Genomic DNA, 17,378 nt, shown 5'->3' with positions numbered 1-17,378 from the left:
ATGGGAAACGTTGTCCAGTCCCTGTACGCAAAAAGGGAAAATGAAGAAGTTCATCACAAGGTATCAAGGGCCATACCAAATTGTTGAAACCACATCCTCCGTTAACGTTAAGTTTCAGCTGCCAACTAGAACAATGATAGTACACAATGGGCGGTTGCGGCCATTTAAAGATTGCTTGAATGTGATACCAGGTGTTGCAGGAAAGAAAGAGGAAAAAAGAGAGAGTGAAAGGAGGTGCTAAGCACAGAGAAAACCAGGAAGATAGAGTACAGCATGAAGTACCGTATGCTTTGCGATCCAGAAAGTAGTGGAGTATTTGTAGTTTTTTTTGTTTGTTTTCTTGTTATGTGTCATCTGGTCATTTGGGTAGATTAATTAGGCATTGTATTTTCTTATGTTGTATGTGTTTTCGAGTATTGTGAGCCTGCTAGGGACAGCAGTCTTTTGAAGAGGGAGGAAGGGTGATGGTGATTCCTGTCCTCAGGTCACTGAAAAAGTGAGCGTTGAGCAAGTTTGTGGAAGTGAAAACTAAAGAGGTCTGGCTGATTTCGTCATCTAGCAACCGGTACGCCGAGATGACAAGGGAGGAATTACGAAGCTGTCATAGAGGAAAGGTAACGGTGTGTCCAGCCAGGATGGTAAGCACCAATCCGGGCACGTGCATGATGTGGTTATTTTTAGCTAGGGCGGAAGGAATAGACTGTTCAGGTGACATCGTGGAGCCCAAGTTTAGCTGCAACGGGTCGGGATGCATTGGATCTTCTTCACCTACAGAAATTTGATAGTAGTAGCAAGTTGTTTTGAGCAGGGAGTATTTGCCAAAGCGAAATGTAGAGAGCTAGAGAGGACCGGAATTTTAATCAATGGACTTGCGTGTAACATAATAGGACCAACCTTCCATCTGTCACCGTCAATTTCAGGAGCCTCGCAACTGAATGTTACGCAGCCACAGCTGTAATGACCAAAAGCCACTTCAGAGTTTTTGTCAAGGCAGAATGTGACCTCATTAAATCAAACTCTGGAGCCAGGTCTGTTGAAATCCGTAAACCTGTTCATTTTAGAGCAATAGGGGTGCATATTAGCTGAACAGCTTGTGCAACATGTCGCTGAGTATAGGGAAAAGCAACGGTAAATAACATTCATTTTGAGCACTTCTGTGCCAAGTGTCTCCGCAGTCTCAACTTTGTTATGTGTTGTTTTCATTCTGATCAGGCAGAGAGCCAATTACAAGAAGGAACCAAGGGTAGTCAAAGTCCCAGTGGATTAGATACAGAGGGCGTGAGACATGTAGGTAAGGGGTTGATCGAGCAGTGGTCATCCAGTAGGGAATTTTTATGTTTTGTTTCATGTCGTGTTTTAAGGGGCACTAGACCACATTTAGGTTTTCTAAAAGTAAAGTAATATGTCATAGGTTAAGCATTAGTTAAAGGTCACCCCGTGGACCAGGTCTTTCCAAAGGGGGGAATAATGTAGCGGCACCACCGTTTAAGATGGGAAAAGGTTAGCTTCGGTGCAATATTTACAGCGTGAGCCTCTTTGCAGTGAGTTGCACTCACCAGCAGTTGCAAAGTTAGAGGCCACAGGGGCATAGAACCGCCGGGAAAAGTACACGAGTGGTTTGCACTGTGCCATGTCACAGGCAAAAGTCCACTGGCCAACGTAAGTGATATGAGTACGTGACACAGAGCAGTGCGTTTAGCAAAACAGAGGCACACAGCCGCATATAAACAGGTGCCGGTTCACTAATAAAGAATTCAAGTGTGGAAGCTCTCCTGGATGGCAGGGCATGTCACACCACTGGCTACACACAGCAGCAGATTGGGCGACAGCATTTCAGTCCACGGCAGGTCACTGGTTCGACCCTCTGAGGCCAACACCACGGCTCACTACTGCGGGCAGACTTGTTGGATCCCAGAAATCTGAACCACGACAGCGAGGAAGAGTGCAGCGGGCCACCTGCGGTCCTCGCAAGTGGCGCTGAGGCGGCAGGGGTGAATATTGCCGAGTCGACTGTTGGCACATCATGACGTCGCGGCCATACAAGGCTGACATACAGCAGTGACTGCACAGGTCACTGATGCAGCCATTCCGCGCCAAGATGTTTCACAGTTAGCAAAGTCGTGTCCTCAGCACTGCGGGACCAGGTGATGCAGACAGAGGGAAACGCAGCACTGTAGTTGGAAACAATAAATCGCTTGGAAAGCTCATACACAGTGCCTTCTACCTCTTCCCGCTACATTTGGTGTTGCTGTTACATTCCGTGTCAGAAGTTGCCACTACAACATGAACATGTAAAGTCTGAAATATCTCAGTTGTGGAATATTTCCGCCAATATTCAGTTTAATCATTATATTTTTTATACGGCAACTGATACTAAATGTGCTATCACTTATAAAACAGTTCAACACAATTTATTGGGTTACAACATGCTAGGCAACAACGAACATGGGCATAGATTGTAATAACGTCCATTCTCATTATGTCCTTTCAAGGAATGAAATTGACTTCTGCACAACAGTCATTTTATATTTGGCTTTCACAGGATGAATTATGCTCATGTCTACAGGCTGCAGGTGGTTTGGACACTTGGCAGGAAGAAACAAATGATGCATACATCATGGCAGCTCAACTTTGTACAGAGTTTCAGCAGTCACTGCTACAAAAATCTTAAACTTGCAGCGGTGTTTTGTTTCTTTGAAACATTACGAGTTTAAAATTTTACCAGTATTAATGGTGGCACCATATCACGTTGTCACTTTAAAACACAGCAGGGCATTTCCTCCCAAACACAATATGTATATCAGGGAAGTAGATTAAGAACCCAGATTTATAAGCAATGAAAATAACTCTCAGCTTGTATCCGTTACCAACCGTTAGAAAACATTCTTACAGTGTTCAGTACTTTCCACTTCCACTGTCACACTTTATCCAAAGTTTGCCAAGACATTACGGATTTCGTCTCTCCATCATATTTCAATCTAGCCAGCCCTTCAGGACAGTGAATCTTTCAATCTCAGCTTCAGGGTGACTGCTTTGGGATTCTCTCATAATCAGTCTCCACCTACAGAAATGTTTCATTTAATTTCATGAAGGTGCATAGTTTCTATGTCCTTAAAGAGAGAAATATTAGACAATACACAGGCATGCATAAGCTAATCTAACTTTTGAGACAGAATTGAACCAAATTTTGCACTTGTCCTCATGCTACTGGTTACAATCTCGATTTTTTCAATTTTTGATGTCAAATAATTTGATCTGGATGTTTCTGGATATTTTTAAAATGCACTATCATCTGAGGAACACTTCCTCTAAAAATATAATAATACTTATCATTTACATAATGAGGTAGGTTATTCTTAGTAATCAGATAAACAGATCTATGTAACAGTTTTTTAGTATCAGCCTTAGAACTCTAACAACATAATTTTTTTAGATTGGTGTGTATGATACAGAGCAATTTTTGTTTCACAAAAATTTAAATAAACTTAGTAGTAATGTACTTTGAAATATTTCATGTCACAGGGACCCATGTTAATGTACTGCAATGATTCAACAGAAAATGTCCCTTACACACTAATTAATGAAAGTTGTGGGAATTGCAAAATAAGATTTTATCACCATTTATACCATAACCAAGTATTTAATGTTAATCACAACCCTAGATGTGGCTGAACTGACTTTCTGCAGCTCTGTTCTTCTAGCATGATCCTGCTGGCAAGCTATTTCGACACATCCATCACCGGCATTTCATAATTAGCAATAAGCACATTATCAGTCTTCAATACATTTGCAGGGAAGCAAACTGCATCACATCTTTGACTCTTAAGGACCTCATACTTCCAATGTTATCATCACTGAACACCAGACAAGCATTGTATAATGCAAGTTTAACAATAGTATGTTGTCTTTGGGCATCTCTTCCAAAGGAAGTTATCAAAGCTTTTTTCCACGTTTGTGTTCCACCGTGTGTGAGTTTCTTTAATACAGCAAAATTAATCATATCATACCCAGGCTCACAGCCTTCTATACTCTCTAGATGCTTCTCTGACAGCACGAAATATTACAAGCGTCATAAACAAGGATACTGTCACATAGTAAAGAGGATGTGCCACAATCTTGTTTGAAGCAAGATGGCTTTTACATCATTTGTAGCATGAATTACTCTCCGAAGATTGGAAGCAATTTTCTAACATGCTACAGAACTATGTGGTAGTAAAAATAATTTCAACATCTAACAAATTTTTCGCACATTCCCCCTTAAAGGAAATACGTACCTTTAGTTTAACTGCACAGTTTTATCACATGATGACATGTTTGAGGGAAATTGTATAATCATTAGATGTAACTGTACAGTTCCGGCAGGTTGTTCATGTGCATGATTTACTAGTTTTTAATAATGATATACTGTGCAGTTTCGTCCCATAATTGTACAGTTTTTCATTGATTTGTCATCACCAATTACCTGAATCTCAACAAGTTGTCGTCACAGAAAAAATATGTGCTTTTTAATTTTGTTGTAGGCTTCTGTATCCTTGGAATACAAAATGTGTTTACTATTTTGATTGTGTATTTAAAAAATGGCCATGTACTATGTTTTAATCTCAAAGCCACAGCTTTCTGGGGCCTTACATAACTTGTGACAGTGTAGTGAATAAAATAACATTCAATCAATTTTTCGGGAAGAATGAAGCAACACAGCTGCGCAACATCACAGCAATCCAAAGATCTCATTTTTCTGTTGTCACAAACACTGCACGGAATGCAAGAATTGAGAGAGCTACGAATGGAACTGAAGGGAAAACTGAACGTAGGGCACACACCTTTAAATTCAGATACCGTAAGAATTTTGACTTTGATAATTACCAGCTTAGTTAAACTGATGGTGTGCAGGCCCCTGTAAATGATGATGCATAAACTTGCTCCCTTTTTAATGCAGGCGGACTACGATTGTCAACATTCAGTAAGCGACCCCCCCCCCCCCCCCAAGCATATACTTCAAACAAACTGCAGCACCTTCTCTTATTTCTGTGCCATGTCACAATTTAACGTTCCAAAAGTACTCTACATCATGAATAATGGTCAACTTCTGCTGAATATCAAGCTTCCTACTCTTTCTGAACATAACTACGAAACACTATCATGTTGTGGAATTTAGCACTTCAATAAACAACCAAATGCGGTCCATTTTTGTGAGCTTGGGCCTAATGGCAATTTTTCCGGCAAAGACACATGACCTACAAGCAGACATTGCCACATGTTCAAAACTACTCAGCAGAAACTACAACTTACCTATCAGCAATAAGAATCAACTGTGAATCACAGACTTCTCTCTTTTAGCAGTTTAATGCAACTCGTTTGAAAATTAAACACACCGTCTCAAAATTCAGAATGTGTTAGGAATTTCATCATAGGGGCTTTTTAGTTTGCAGGTGCTTTAAGATTTACTCCTTGAAAGTGGCCTCTTCATGTTTCCTTAAAACCTTATTTCAGTAACACTGTCCTTAAGGCAACTTCAAAAGGACCAACAGAAATGTTCATTAAAAGCCTACAATAAAGAATTTCAGGGTGCCTGATTTAAATAGGTCTGCATACCACAGAACGCTCAAGGAAATGAAGTTCAGTAACTGCAAGGAATATAAATGTAAACTAATTCTCTCTCTCTCTCTCTCTCTCTCTCTCTCTCTCTCTCTCTCTCTCTCTCCACACGCGCACACACACACACACACACACACACACACACACACACATTTGGGTATTAAGATATGTGAGATGAAAAAACACTACCAGTTTAGCAGAATTGCAAACACACACTTGGAAAAAAGAGAGAGGTTGAGTACAAAGAATGCAAGAAAATAGTCTGCCACAAGGGAAATAGTTGTTACTATCTTCAAAAGAGGATGAAGCCTGCCAAGAAACTATCTGCTGGTTTTAATCAAAGCTCGATTATATGGATAGCTTTACAAAATCTATACTGCAGCATGGCAAGAACAGGAGTACAGACATGAAAGCGATTTTTTTCCACTCTTCAAATAAGGAGATAGTGTGAGTGTGTGTGTGTGTGTGTGGGGGGGGGGGGGGGGGGGGGCGGAGTGGGAAGATGGAGATGGAGGAGATATGTTTTTTATTTGTTTCCCATATTCAAGCATCATTGGTGCACGGCCAGCATCTACCCCCCAACCCCCACGCCACACACACACAAATCCCACATATATGGCAGGAAATGTTACTTTAACATGTACCTATTTTTTCCTGAATCTCTTAAAGACTTACCAGATTTGTATCTTAAGTATAGCTGAAACATCAGCTGACATTTCACTTACCTCTTCTGTCAATTTTATGGGTAAATAAAGTGTTACACCATCGAAGGTCTTGCAGCGCCCAATGCTATCTGCATGACTGTTCAGTATCTTGCTTCTTATACTTTTGGAATCAACAGTAGGAGAGAAACGTACTTCATATTCAAATACTCCTTTGTCTGGTTGCACTGCTAACCTTATGTAATTGGCTGTTGCTGGTATACTGTAAAATATAAATTGTTGCAATCTAATATACTATCTTCCTTAACTAAAAATAAAACATTTAGGATGAATATCATATTTTATCAACTTCTCTTGCAATTTAAATTTGTGGGACATGGTGTACAAGAAGGTTTAAGGAACAGGGAAGGAAGTGAAATGTATCCCATACAATTGCCAATGAGGTAAGCGAATTTTTATTAATCCCAGTTATCTATTCAACTGAGAATTGCTGATAGATTACAACCTTGGGCCACTGGCACTCTAACCCAGACACAAGGTATGAGCCCTAATGTGGTCAACAGTTTTAATTCAAGATGTTTCACAAGTGAACACAATGCACTCTCTTTCCACTGATACAGTAAATCAAACGGAAAATTCTCCGAAATGTTTGATGGACATCTAATGTGAACATTAGGGACAATGAAGCAGGGGAATTTTATTCAAAAATGTTCAAATGTGCATGAATTCCTAAGGGACCCAACTGCTGAGGTCATCAGCCCCTAGACTTACACACTACTTAAACTTATTTATACTACGAACAAAATGTACACCCAAGCCCGAGGGAGGACTCAAAACCTCCGGCGGGAGGGGCCGTGCAATCCGTGACATGGCACCTCTAACTACGCAGCCACTATGCGTAGTGGAATTTGATTCATCAAAAAAGTCAATCACATGGTTCAAGGCATTATCCTATTGAAATATTGATGTAAAGTTTGCTGATGGACGTACACACATAGCTCCAAATCCTTTAAAAACAGCAATTGGCGTTCAGATCATCTGCAATATTTTAAGAGTTAATATTGAACATTGTGTTCAATGGAGCCTCAAGCCATCATTCTTGATGAATACCAAGCAGAAGAGAGAAAGTGTGTTGACATGCTACACATTACAAGTAGCATAGGACAGTGATTTTTTAACTGCACGCATTCACACTTTTCAGATGACAGTCCACCAAGCTTAATCTGTGCACCACTCTTACATACCACAGTTTTCAGTATATAACAAGTAAAACAGCATTCTGAATATACCTAAATGAATCAAAACCACATTTCTTTATAGTGGGTGAATTAGTTTGCCAGGAAGACGAAGCAGATAGATACAGGCAAACAAATTACAAACTCATAAACTTGTTCTGTAAAAGAACATGTAAAGATGGAGGGGTACGCATTTATAGCAGAAACGATGTGGCATGTGAAAAAGTCAAGTGGGTTGATGATCTGGGTACAGATATGGTACTTGAGGTTGCAGCAAAAACTAGGGAACAATAGCCTGATTGCACCAGCTCTGTATAAGTTACCTGGAAGCAGGAATGAAGAATTTTTAAACTGTCTGGAGGACCTTTTGGAGAAGACATCACTGTATAAAAAACATGTACTGTTTGTTGGAGACCACAACATAGACACACTGAATAACAGCAATAATTATTTGCATTGACTTACTGCAGTGTTACAACTATTATCACATAAACTAAGAAACTACACGAATTGGTGTAGAGGCACAGACTTGCATTGACCACATTCTCACAAACTTAAAGGAGAACATAAACTTAACCACAGTAGAAAACTACATATCTGACCACACAGTCCTGACTATCGAAATTTTTGTAGGGAATGTAGTTATAACTAAAAGCAATATGTTTATGGATAAAAGAAATTTTTATTATAATAAACAGAGAAAGAATGTGGAAGACCATTACATACTCTTTAGAGATACTAAATTAAATTATTATTTAACAAAATACAAACTGCTCAGAAAAAAAGCTCAGAAATATGCCTATTAAAAGCAGCTCAACCTATATCACTAAAATAGCCTGGAAAATAACGTATAAAGAATGTGGAAAACAGCAGTCTCATGAACACACCAGAATAACATCAAAAGAAAATGATAATACAACAAATGACCCAAAAGAAGTGTGTGGGAAATTAACAAATGACCCAAAAGATGTGTGAGGGAAATTAACATACATATTTACTTCAAGCTAAAATGTCTCGTGGCTGGGATCACATTTCACCTAAGCTGTTAAAAGACTACAAAGGAGAATTAGTGAAGCCTCTCACACATCTAATAAATATCTGTTACTGCCACAGAGAATTCACTGATCTTTTGAAAGTCACTGAAATCCTACTGGTGTACATGAAGGAAATAAAATCTGACATGAAAAACTATAGGCCAATATCATTAACTTCACAGCTTGGGATATTATTAGAGAAAGTAAAATCAAATAAATTTAAGGCATTTTTCTTCAAACATAATCTATTTAAAAATCTATAACATGGTTTCAGAAAAGGAAGAGCTACTGTAACAGCAGTAGTACTTTTTATACACAAATTAATGAAGCTAAACGAAGGAAGCTGGCACCTTCTTGGATATGAGTAAAACTTTTGATACTGTGCATCATACAATTCTATTGCATAAATTAGAAGTATATGGGATGGGAGGGGTAGTCTTACAACTACTTACCTCCTAACTGAAAGACAGGAAACAGTATGTCAAGTTAACATATAAAAGAAATGGCCCAGTTGGTAACAACCAAATCACACCACAAGATACTTCAATGTGGTGTGCCCCAAGAAAGTATATAAGGGCCTTTTCTATTTCTCGTGTACATTAACAATTTAATTGAAGCCCAACACTGCAGGGTTGTAAGCTATGCCGATGACACAACTTTTGTTGGGTTGGGCCATGATATGCAAACAGTAGTGAAATCTTTAAATGAGAACATTTTTCAGGTTACACTACACCGTGACTGTTACTGACATTAAATGAAACAAGTTCACTGCTACCAGTCACCGTTTTATTTATTTCCACGACGCGTTTCGAAGGTTTAAACTCCGTCATCGGGTGGATTTACATTAGTAAGTATTACATTTGTGTGTGTGTTGTGTTACGATTTTTGGAGGAATTTGTGGCACCGCCTAGTGGAGAAACGAGACACTGCCACATTTGTAAACAAATATAGTAGTGAAATCAATTATAATTTTCGGTCAAGTTATCTTACTGCAAGTAAGCTAGTCATACCAACAAAAAGACAGAGACTATGTAATTCATGCTTAGCTACAGTCAGAACATAAACAGAATGCTATTTACACCGCCATTGACCCCTAGCTACACAAACACAAATTTTTGGGTATAATTGTTAATAAATGTGTCATGGAAAGAACACATAGACCATATTTGTATAAAAATCAGTACAAATGTGTGTCTGCTGAAAAGGGTTTTAGCCTTCATGGACCATAATAGCTTCAAATAAATATACATTCCAGTGATACATTCACTTATTCAGTGGGAGATATGGGGTGGGGCACCAGCCGTCTGTCTAGAAAGGCTCTTCAGACCACAAAAAAAGGCAGAGTAGTAGCTAAGGTAAACTGGAGAAAACCGTGAAGAGAAATCTTTAGACAATATAAAATACTAACCACCTATTCTATGTAAATCCTACAGGTGATAATGTTCGTGAAACAAAATCCAGAATATAACGTAACAAACAGTAATGTACGTAGGAACAATACACGGCAGGGGGGGGTGGGGATTTTGGGGAGGACGGGGGTGGGGGAAGCTGCAGATTGTAGTCCATATGCAATAGGATGAATCATGGACCTTGCCGTTGGAGGGGAGGCTTGCGTGCCTCAGCGATACAGATGGCCGTACCGTAGGTGCAACCACAACGGAGGGGTATCTGTTGAGAGGCCAGACAAACGTGGGATTCCTGAAGAGGGGCAGCAACCTTTTCAGTAGTTGCAAAGGCCACAGTCTGGATGATTGACTAATCTGGCCTTGCAACACTTAACCAAAACGGCCTTGCTGTGCTGGTACTGCGCACGGCTGAAAGCAAGGGTAAACTACAGCCGTAATTTTTCCCGAGGGCATGCAGCTTTTCTGTATGGTTAAATGATGATGGTGTCCTCTTGGGAAAAATATTCCGGAGGTAAAATAGTCCCCCATTCGGATCTCCGGGCGGGGACTACTCAGGAGGACGTCATTATCAGGAGAAAGAAAACTGATGTTCTACAGATCGGAGCATGGAATGTTGGATCCCTTAATCGGGCAGGTAGGTTGAAAAATTTAAAAAGGGAAATGGATAGGTTCAAGTTAGATATAGTGGGAATTAGTGAAGTTCAGTGGCACAAGGAACAAGACTTTTCGTCAGGTGAATACAGGGTTATAAATACATAATCAAATAGAGGTAATGCAGGAGTAGGTTTAATAATGAATAAAAAGAAATAGGAGTGCGGGTAAGCTACCACAAACAGCATAGTGAACACATTCTAGTGGCTAAGATAGACACGAAGCCCATGCCTACTACAGTAGTACAAGTTTATATGCCAACTAGCTCTGCAGAGGATGAAGAAATTGATGAAATGTATGATGAGATAAATGAAATTATTCAGGTAGTGAAGGGGGACGAAAATTTAATAGTCATGGGTGACTGGAATTCGAGAGTAGGAACAGGGAGAGAGAGAAACATAGTAGGTGAGTATGGACTGGGGTTAAGAAATGAAAGAGGAAGCCACCTGGTAGAATTTTGCACAGAGCATAACTTAATCATAGCTAACACTTGGTTCAAGAATCATGAAAGAAGGTTGTATACATGGAAGAAGCCTGGAGATACTAGTAGGTATCAGATAGATTATATAATGGTAAGACAGAGATTTAGGAACCAGGTTTTAAATTTTAAGACATTTCCAGGGGCAGATGTGGACTCTGACCACAATCTATTGGTTATGAACTGTAGATTAAAACTGAAGAAACTGCAAAAAGATGGGAATTTATGGAGACGGGACTTGGATAAACTGAAAGAACCAGAGGTTGGACAAAGTTTCAAAGAGAGCATAAGGGAACAATTAACAGGTATGGCGGAAGAAAATACAGCAGAAGAAGAATGGGTAGCTCTGAGGGATGAGGTAGTGAAGGCAGCAGAGGATCAAGTAGGTAAAAAGATGAGGGCTAGTAGAAATCCTTGGGTAACAGAAGAAATATTGAATTTAATTGATGAAAGGAGAAAATATAAAAATACAGTAAATGAAGCAGGCAAAAAGGAATACAAACGACTCAAAAATGAAATCGACAGGAAGTGCAAAATGGCTAAGCAGGGATGGCTAGAGGACAAATGTAAGGATGTAGAGGCTTATCTCACTAGGGGTAAGATAGATACTGCCCACAGGAATTTAAAGATACCTTTGGAGATAAGAGAACCACTTGCATGAACATCAAGATGGAAACCCAGGTCTAAGCAAAAAAGGTAAAGTGGAAAGGTGGAAGGAGTATATAGAGGGTCTATACAAGGGTGATGTACTTGAGGACAATATTATAGAAATGGAAGAGGATGTAGATGAAGATGAAATGGGAGATACGATACTGTGTGAAGAGTTTGACAAAGCACTGAAAGACCTGAGTCGAAACCCGGGAGTAGACAACATTCCATTAGAACTACTGACGGCCTTGAGAGAGCCTGTCCTGCCAAAACTCTACCATCTCGTGAGCAAGATGTATGAGACAGGCAAAATACCCTCAGACTTCAAGAAGAATATAATAATTCCAATCCCAAAGAAAGCAGGTGTTGACAGATGTGAAAATTACCGAACTGTCAGTTTAATAAGGGACGGCTGCAAAATACTAACGCTAATTCTTCACAGACGACTGGAAAAACTGGTAGAAGCCGACCTCGGTGAAGATCAGTTTGCAATCCGTAGAAATATTGGAACACGTGAGGCAATACTGACCTTACGACTTATCATAGAAGAAAGATTAAGAAAAGGCAAACCTATGTTTCTAGCATTTGTAGACTTACAGAAAGCTTTTGACAATGTTGACAGGAATACTCTCTCTCAAATTCTGAAGGTGGCAGGGGTAAAATACAGGGAGCGAAAGGCTATTTACAATTTGTACAGAAACCAGAAGGCAGTTATAAGAGTCGAGGGGCATGAAAGAGAAGCGGTGGTTGGGAAGGGAGTGAGACACGGTTGTAGCCTCTCCCCGATGTTATTCAATCTGTATATTGAGCAAGCAGTAAAGGAAACAAGAGAAAAATTTGGAGTAGGTATTAAAACCCATGGAGAAGAAATAAAAACTTGGAGGTTCGCCGATGACATTGTAATTCAGTCAGAGACAGCAAAGGACTTGGAAGAGCAGTTGAACGGAATGGACAGTGTCTTGAAAGGAGGATATAAGATGAACATCAACAAAAGCAAAAAACGAGGATAATGGAATGTAGTCGAATTAAGTCGGGTGATGCTGAGGGAATTAGATTAGGAAATGAGACACTTAAAGTAGTAAAGGAGTTTTGCTATTTGGGGAGCAAAATAATTGATGATGATCGAAGTAGAGAGAATATTAAATGTAGACTGGCAATGGCAAGGGAAGCGTTTCTGAAGAAGAGAAATTTGTTAACATCGAGTCTAGACTTAAGTGTGAGGAAGTTGTTTCTGAAAGTATTTGTATGGAGTGTAGCCATGTATGGAAGTGAAACATGGACGATAAATAGTTTGACAAGAAGAGAATAGAAGCGTTTGAAATGTGGTGCTACAGAAGAATGCTGAAGATTATATGGGTAGATCACATAACTAATGAGGAGGTATTGAATGGAGTTGGGGAGAAGAGGAATTTGTGGCACAACTTGACAAGAAGAAGGGACCGGTTGGTAGGACATGTACTGAGGCATCAGGGGATCACAAATTTAGCATTGGAGGGCAGTGTGGAGGGTAAAAATCGTAGAGGGAGACCAAGAGATGAATACACTAAGCAGATTCAGAAGGATGTAGGTTGCAGTAAGTACTGGGAGATGAAGAAGCTTGCACAGGATAGAGTAGCATGGAGAGCTGCATCAAACTAGTCTCAGGGCTGAAGACCACAACAACAACATTCAATAGGAACAATCTTTTACAGCAGACTTTCATCTGACCTCAAGACAGCTAATTTAAATACTTTGAAGAATAAAATTAAGCATCTATTGATATAGAAAAGCTGTCATTCGGTAGAAGATTTCAAGTGTAATATCCTTTTGTAAAACACTGTATATAGTGTAAATTTGTTTTTGCAACACAAAATTGGTAATTCCTGATCTTCACACACTATACCAATGTTTGCATTTACATTACAAGTTGTAAAGCCTTTACGTATAACAGTATATATAGCATAAGGGGGGGAGGGGGGGGGGAATGGGAAGAAGAAGAAGAAGAAATGAACATGTGTCTTTAAAAGAGTTCTTTTATCTTCTTATGCGGATGGAAATGACATCAAGGTCAAACTACTAGTAACAGCTTGCGAAAATCTGAACAATTTCCAATGTAAGATGTCACAAAGATAATGTGATTGACGTCACCTCTCTCTTGATTTTTTATTACTGGTACATCACATCTCAGTTTTTCAAAGACAACAAATTTGAAAGATGCTGAAATCCTCAAAAATGCCAGGTCTGCCCAGAGAGAATCTGGAGTAGGTCATATTTTCACTAAGGTAAGTTGAGATAACCTACACTTTTGTCCATTATGTAAGTTTATGGCCATATATGAATAAGTTATTTGTTGCAATTGGCTTTGTACCACGTGCTTTCATATGTCGCAAGTGTCATTTCATAGCGGAACTGGTTAACTAGTGAATTCTGCTTATTATGTTTGATGTTTGCCTGATTCCACTTAACAATGGAAACTAAGATTTTTCCTAATAGTAAATGGTATAGCAATCAATTGCAAATAATGTTTATCACAAATCCAGATTTTGGTCACAGTGTGGCCACCTTCATTGTAGTAAATTTAAGTTAAAACATTACTGCACAGAAAATGGCCAAACAGTGACCGGAAATTGGATTTGCAATGAATATTATTTGCGACTGATTGCTGTAACCTCTACTACTTTAAATAAATACAGTCACAGGGCACATCTGTTACCACATGTAATCAAACCCGATTTAAGTATTTTATCATGTTATAGTGTCTTAAGCCTTTATTAGACGATGCACCCAAGATATGCACCTAAGCAGCAGCACCCAAAGCTAACATACTTGACATCTCAGACTGGTTCACATCACTCTATTACATGACACACACCGCCTATTTCTTGTGCGAATCCACGCATGCACACTGGATGGAAATACTGCACAAATCTCTTAAGGGGGCTGACTTTTTGTAAAATAGTTCATTTAAATTACGAATTTCTGAGGGCTCTAGGTTCCTATTTAGTAAGGAAATGTTTCTTGTTGTTATTATTATTTATTAAGTAATTTTTATGACCAGGAAAGACGTATAAGGGTACCTACCAGTTGTAAAGGAAAGCACCCCAAAGGTGCTCTCCTGGTACTCAGAAGTACCGTCACACTCCATGGACAGAATCACAATATGAGCAGAAAAATGCTCCAATTTTTATAACTTGTACTTTATTCCACATAAATATTAAATATTTTTACATTATAAAATTAATTAACAGAAATATGGTATTTCTGAATATTTTTTTATTTTCGCATGAATTTATTCTAGAGCAACTCCACAATACATAGTAACTTAGCTATACATTTTTGACAGTATATACATATCACATATTTAGTGATACCTCACAAAATTATAGGAAACAGTTTTTTTTTTCTCATTGCAGCACAAATACACTTTACATGTACTACATTGTGAATGTGGTCTCGACTGAATTTTATTTTTCGCACGCATTTCGCATTGTCCTCTTTTAGAACCGAACACTACAAAATGGTTTCCTCAGTTGCCAAGACGTACATCCTTCTGAACAGAAAAGTTATCCTTCCTTCTCTTTTGGGGGGTTATTTCATCTTTTCCGGAGTTTCTCTTTTTGAAATTTGGCACTTGCTGTTCATTCATTAGCCCTAGCGCCACAGCACGCCTGAATTCCAGCAGTGGCAGTGCCCCATGTAGATAACTGAAAATGACGTAAGCATTGACAAAAGCAATTTCTATTCCTCCCGGAAGAGACGGTGCCACCATTTCTTTGATCGCTTGTCAAGACCATAAGTTGAACGTAATCTGTCTGCATGATCCACACCACCCATGATTTTATTGTAATCACATACAATAACTGGACATGGTATAGTCATACTAGTTCCATCTTTCTGTTTTCTTGTCACTACGCTCTGTTCAGTGCCATGGAAGTTTGACGCAAAATACACTACTTTATTTTCCCTCCAGTGAAATACTGTTAGGTCTAAAGATGACGCTCTGTGATTTGATTCCCCACACTTTAAGACATTTTTCTTTAGGTAAATTCCCTGACAAACCTTTCCTGTTTGTTCTAATTGTTCCACAGGCAAATGTATTTATTGATTTCTGTGTGAGAAAAGTGGACAGAACAACTAGTGAGAGGTAACGCATTTTTGCTACAATGAAGTGTGCGCACAACCTGACGATACTAATAAGTCTGCCTTATATTTTCCACTTTATCTCGCTCACTTGTAACATAATGCTTCAAACTATTATAAAAAAAACAAAGAAGGTAAGTACGTACAATGGAAAACTCAACGGAAGTTTCAATAAATTGCGCACAAATTCAGGCAACACCATGGAAACAAGCACATACAATCTTCTGTTTTCACAGCAGCGCGCGAAAAACAATTTCAAGCTCTGACTGCCAGAGAGGTCTATGTATTGCACAATAACATCTATGAAACAGTAGAGCAGAGTTACTGTTATGTACCGACAGACTCTCAGATCACGAAACTGCACCATGAGAAAATAATGAGAGTCAAAACTTACTGGTACTTTTAAGTACCGTCAGGCAACGAAGGGTTAATGAAGGAATTGAGGCCCTCAAGATACACAGGAATTTTGGAACTTCATGTGAATAGACACAACATTTCAACGACCTACTGTCAGTGATAGAGGAAGTATTTTATTTAGGTGACAGAGTAATGAATGAGACATTTTCACCCAGTTGGAAGTAACGCCATTCTTTGCTATACACATGAATTAACGCTTGTTTGGTCCAATCCATTTCTAGAACAGCTACCAGTACAACAAATGCTTTTCACAAACAGCTTGTATAGTAAGTTTGTTGGCAAAAAGTATTGTTCCTCTTTAGTTACTGCCTTTTATGAAAATTTAATCACTAAAAAATGTGCAACAAATCTCCAATATGAAAATATTAAGCTATCTGCTGATCACCAATATCAACAAAAACAGTATAACATAAACAACAAAAAGCACAAAACATACTCTGAATAAACCCTTCTGTACATGAGCAAATTGATGGTAGTTTAGAATTGCTTTCTATTTTCGAGCATGGATAATGTGACAGCTAATTCTCTTGGCTACATCAACTCTACTGCCAGCTGGCTGCTGTGCTGGACTTTTACCATTCATGGCAGATTATTGTCTAATATCCCCTTTAAGAGGAGACAAAGTCATGTTGGAGGCCTACGACCATGGCAGACTTGAGGATACTTCTGCCAATGATCAATAGGTTGCTAGAATAAACTGGTGACTTCTTGTTCAAGATTTATTTATTATACTGACACATTTCAGGCACTGCCCATCATCAGAAAGTCAAAAAGAAAAGCCTTTACACAAATTATGGAATCACAGGTGTCAGTTCTCAGCTTCGATGCTTAACTACAAAAAATTTAATTCATAACTTTAAACACTTTTGCTTCATAAGCTTATTTTTCCAATTGGTTGGTAACTAATCTTGGAAACAGTACATACCATTTTGATCACAGTTTGATGCCGGCATTCTAAACTGAGTCCTCTATCAGCGTACATAGCCATTTTATGGTATCTTCAAAAGTCTACTTTCACTGCTTGGTTTTGTGGGTAAAGAAAATGACATTTCCACACTGGCAGGAGTAAAGCTGTGAGGACAGGTCGTGAGTCGTGCCTGGATAGGTCAGTTGGCAAAGCATTTGCCCGTGAA

General features: G+C 39.0%; 1 protein-coding gene across 2 annotated transcripts in view; it reads right to left on the bottom strand.

The window, feature by feature from the left end:
* LOC126336956 (piwi-like protein Ago3) overlaps nt 1-17,378 on the bottom strand; it is a 221,814-nt gene that overhangs the window by 160,431 nt on the left and 44,005 nt on the right. For both annotated transcript variants that reach the window (XM_050001156.1, XM_050001157.1), the window contains one exon: nt 6,321-6,519. In XM_050001156.1, coding sequence (XP_049857113.1) covers nt 6,321-6,519 — 199 coding nt within the window. The remainder of the gene's footprint in view (nt 1-6,320; nt 6,520-17,378) is intronic.

Source organism: Schistocerca gregaria, chromosome 2 (assembly GCF_023897955.1).
Source record: "Schistocerca gregaria isolate iqSchGreg1 chromosome 2, iqSchGreg1.2, whole genome shotgun sequence".
Lineage (NCBI taxonomy): Eukaryota > Metazoa > Arthropoda > Insecta > Orthoptera > Acrididae > Schistocerca > Schistocerca gregaria.
Note: the sequence above shows the minus strand (reverse complement) of the source record. Positions and strands in the feature narration are given on the sequence as shown.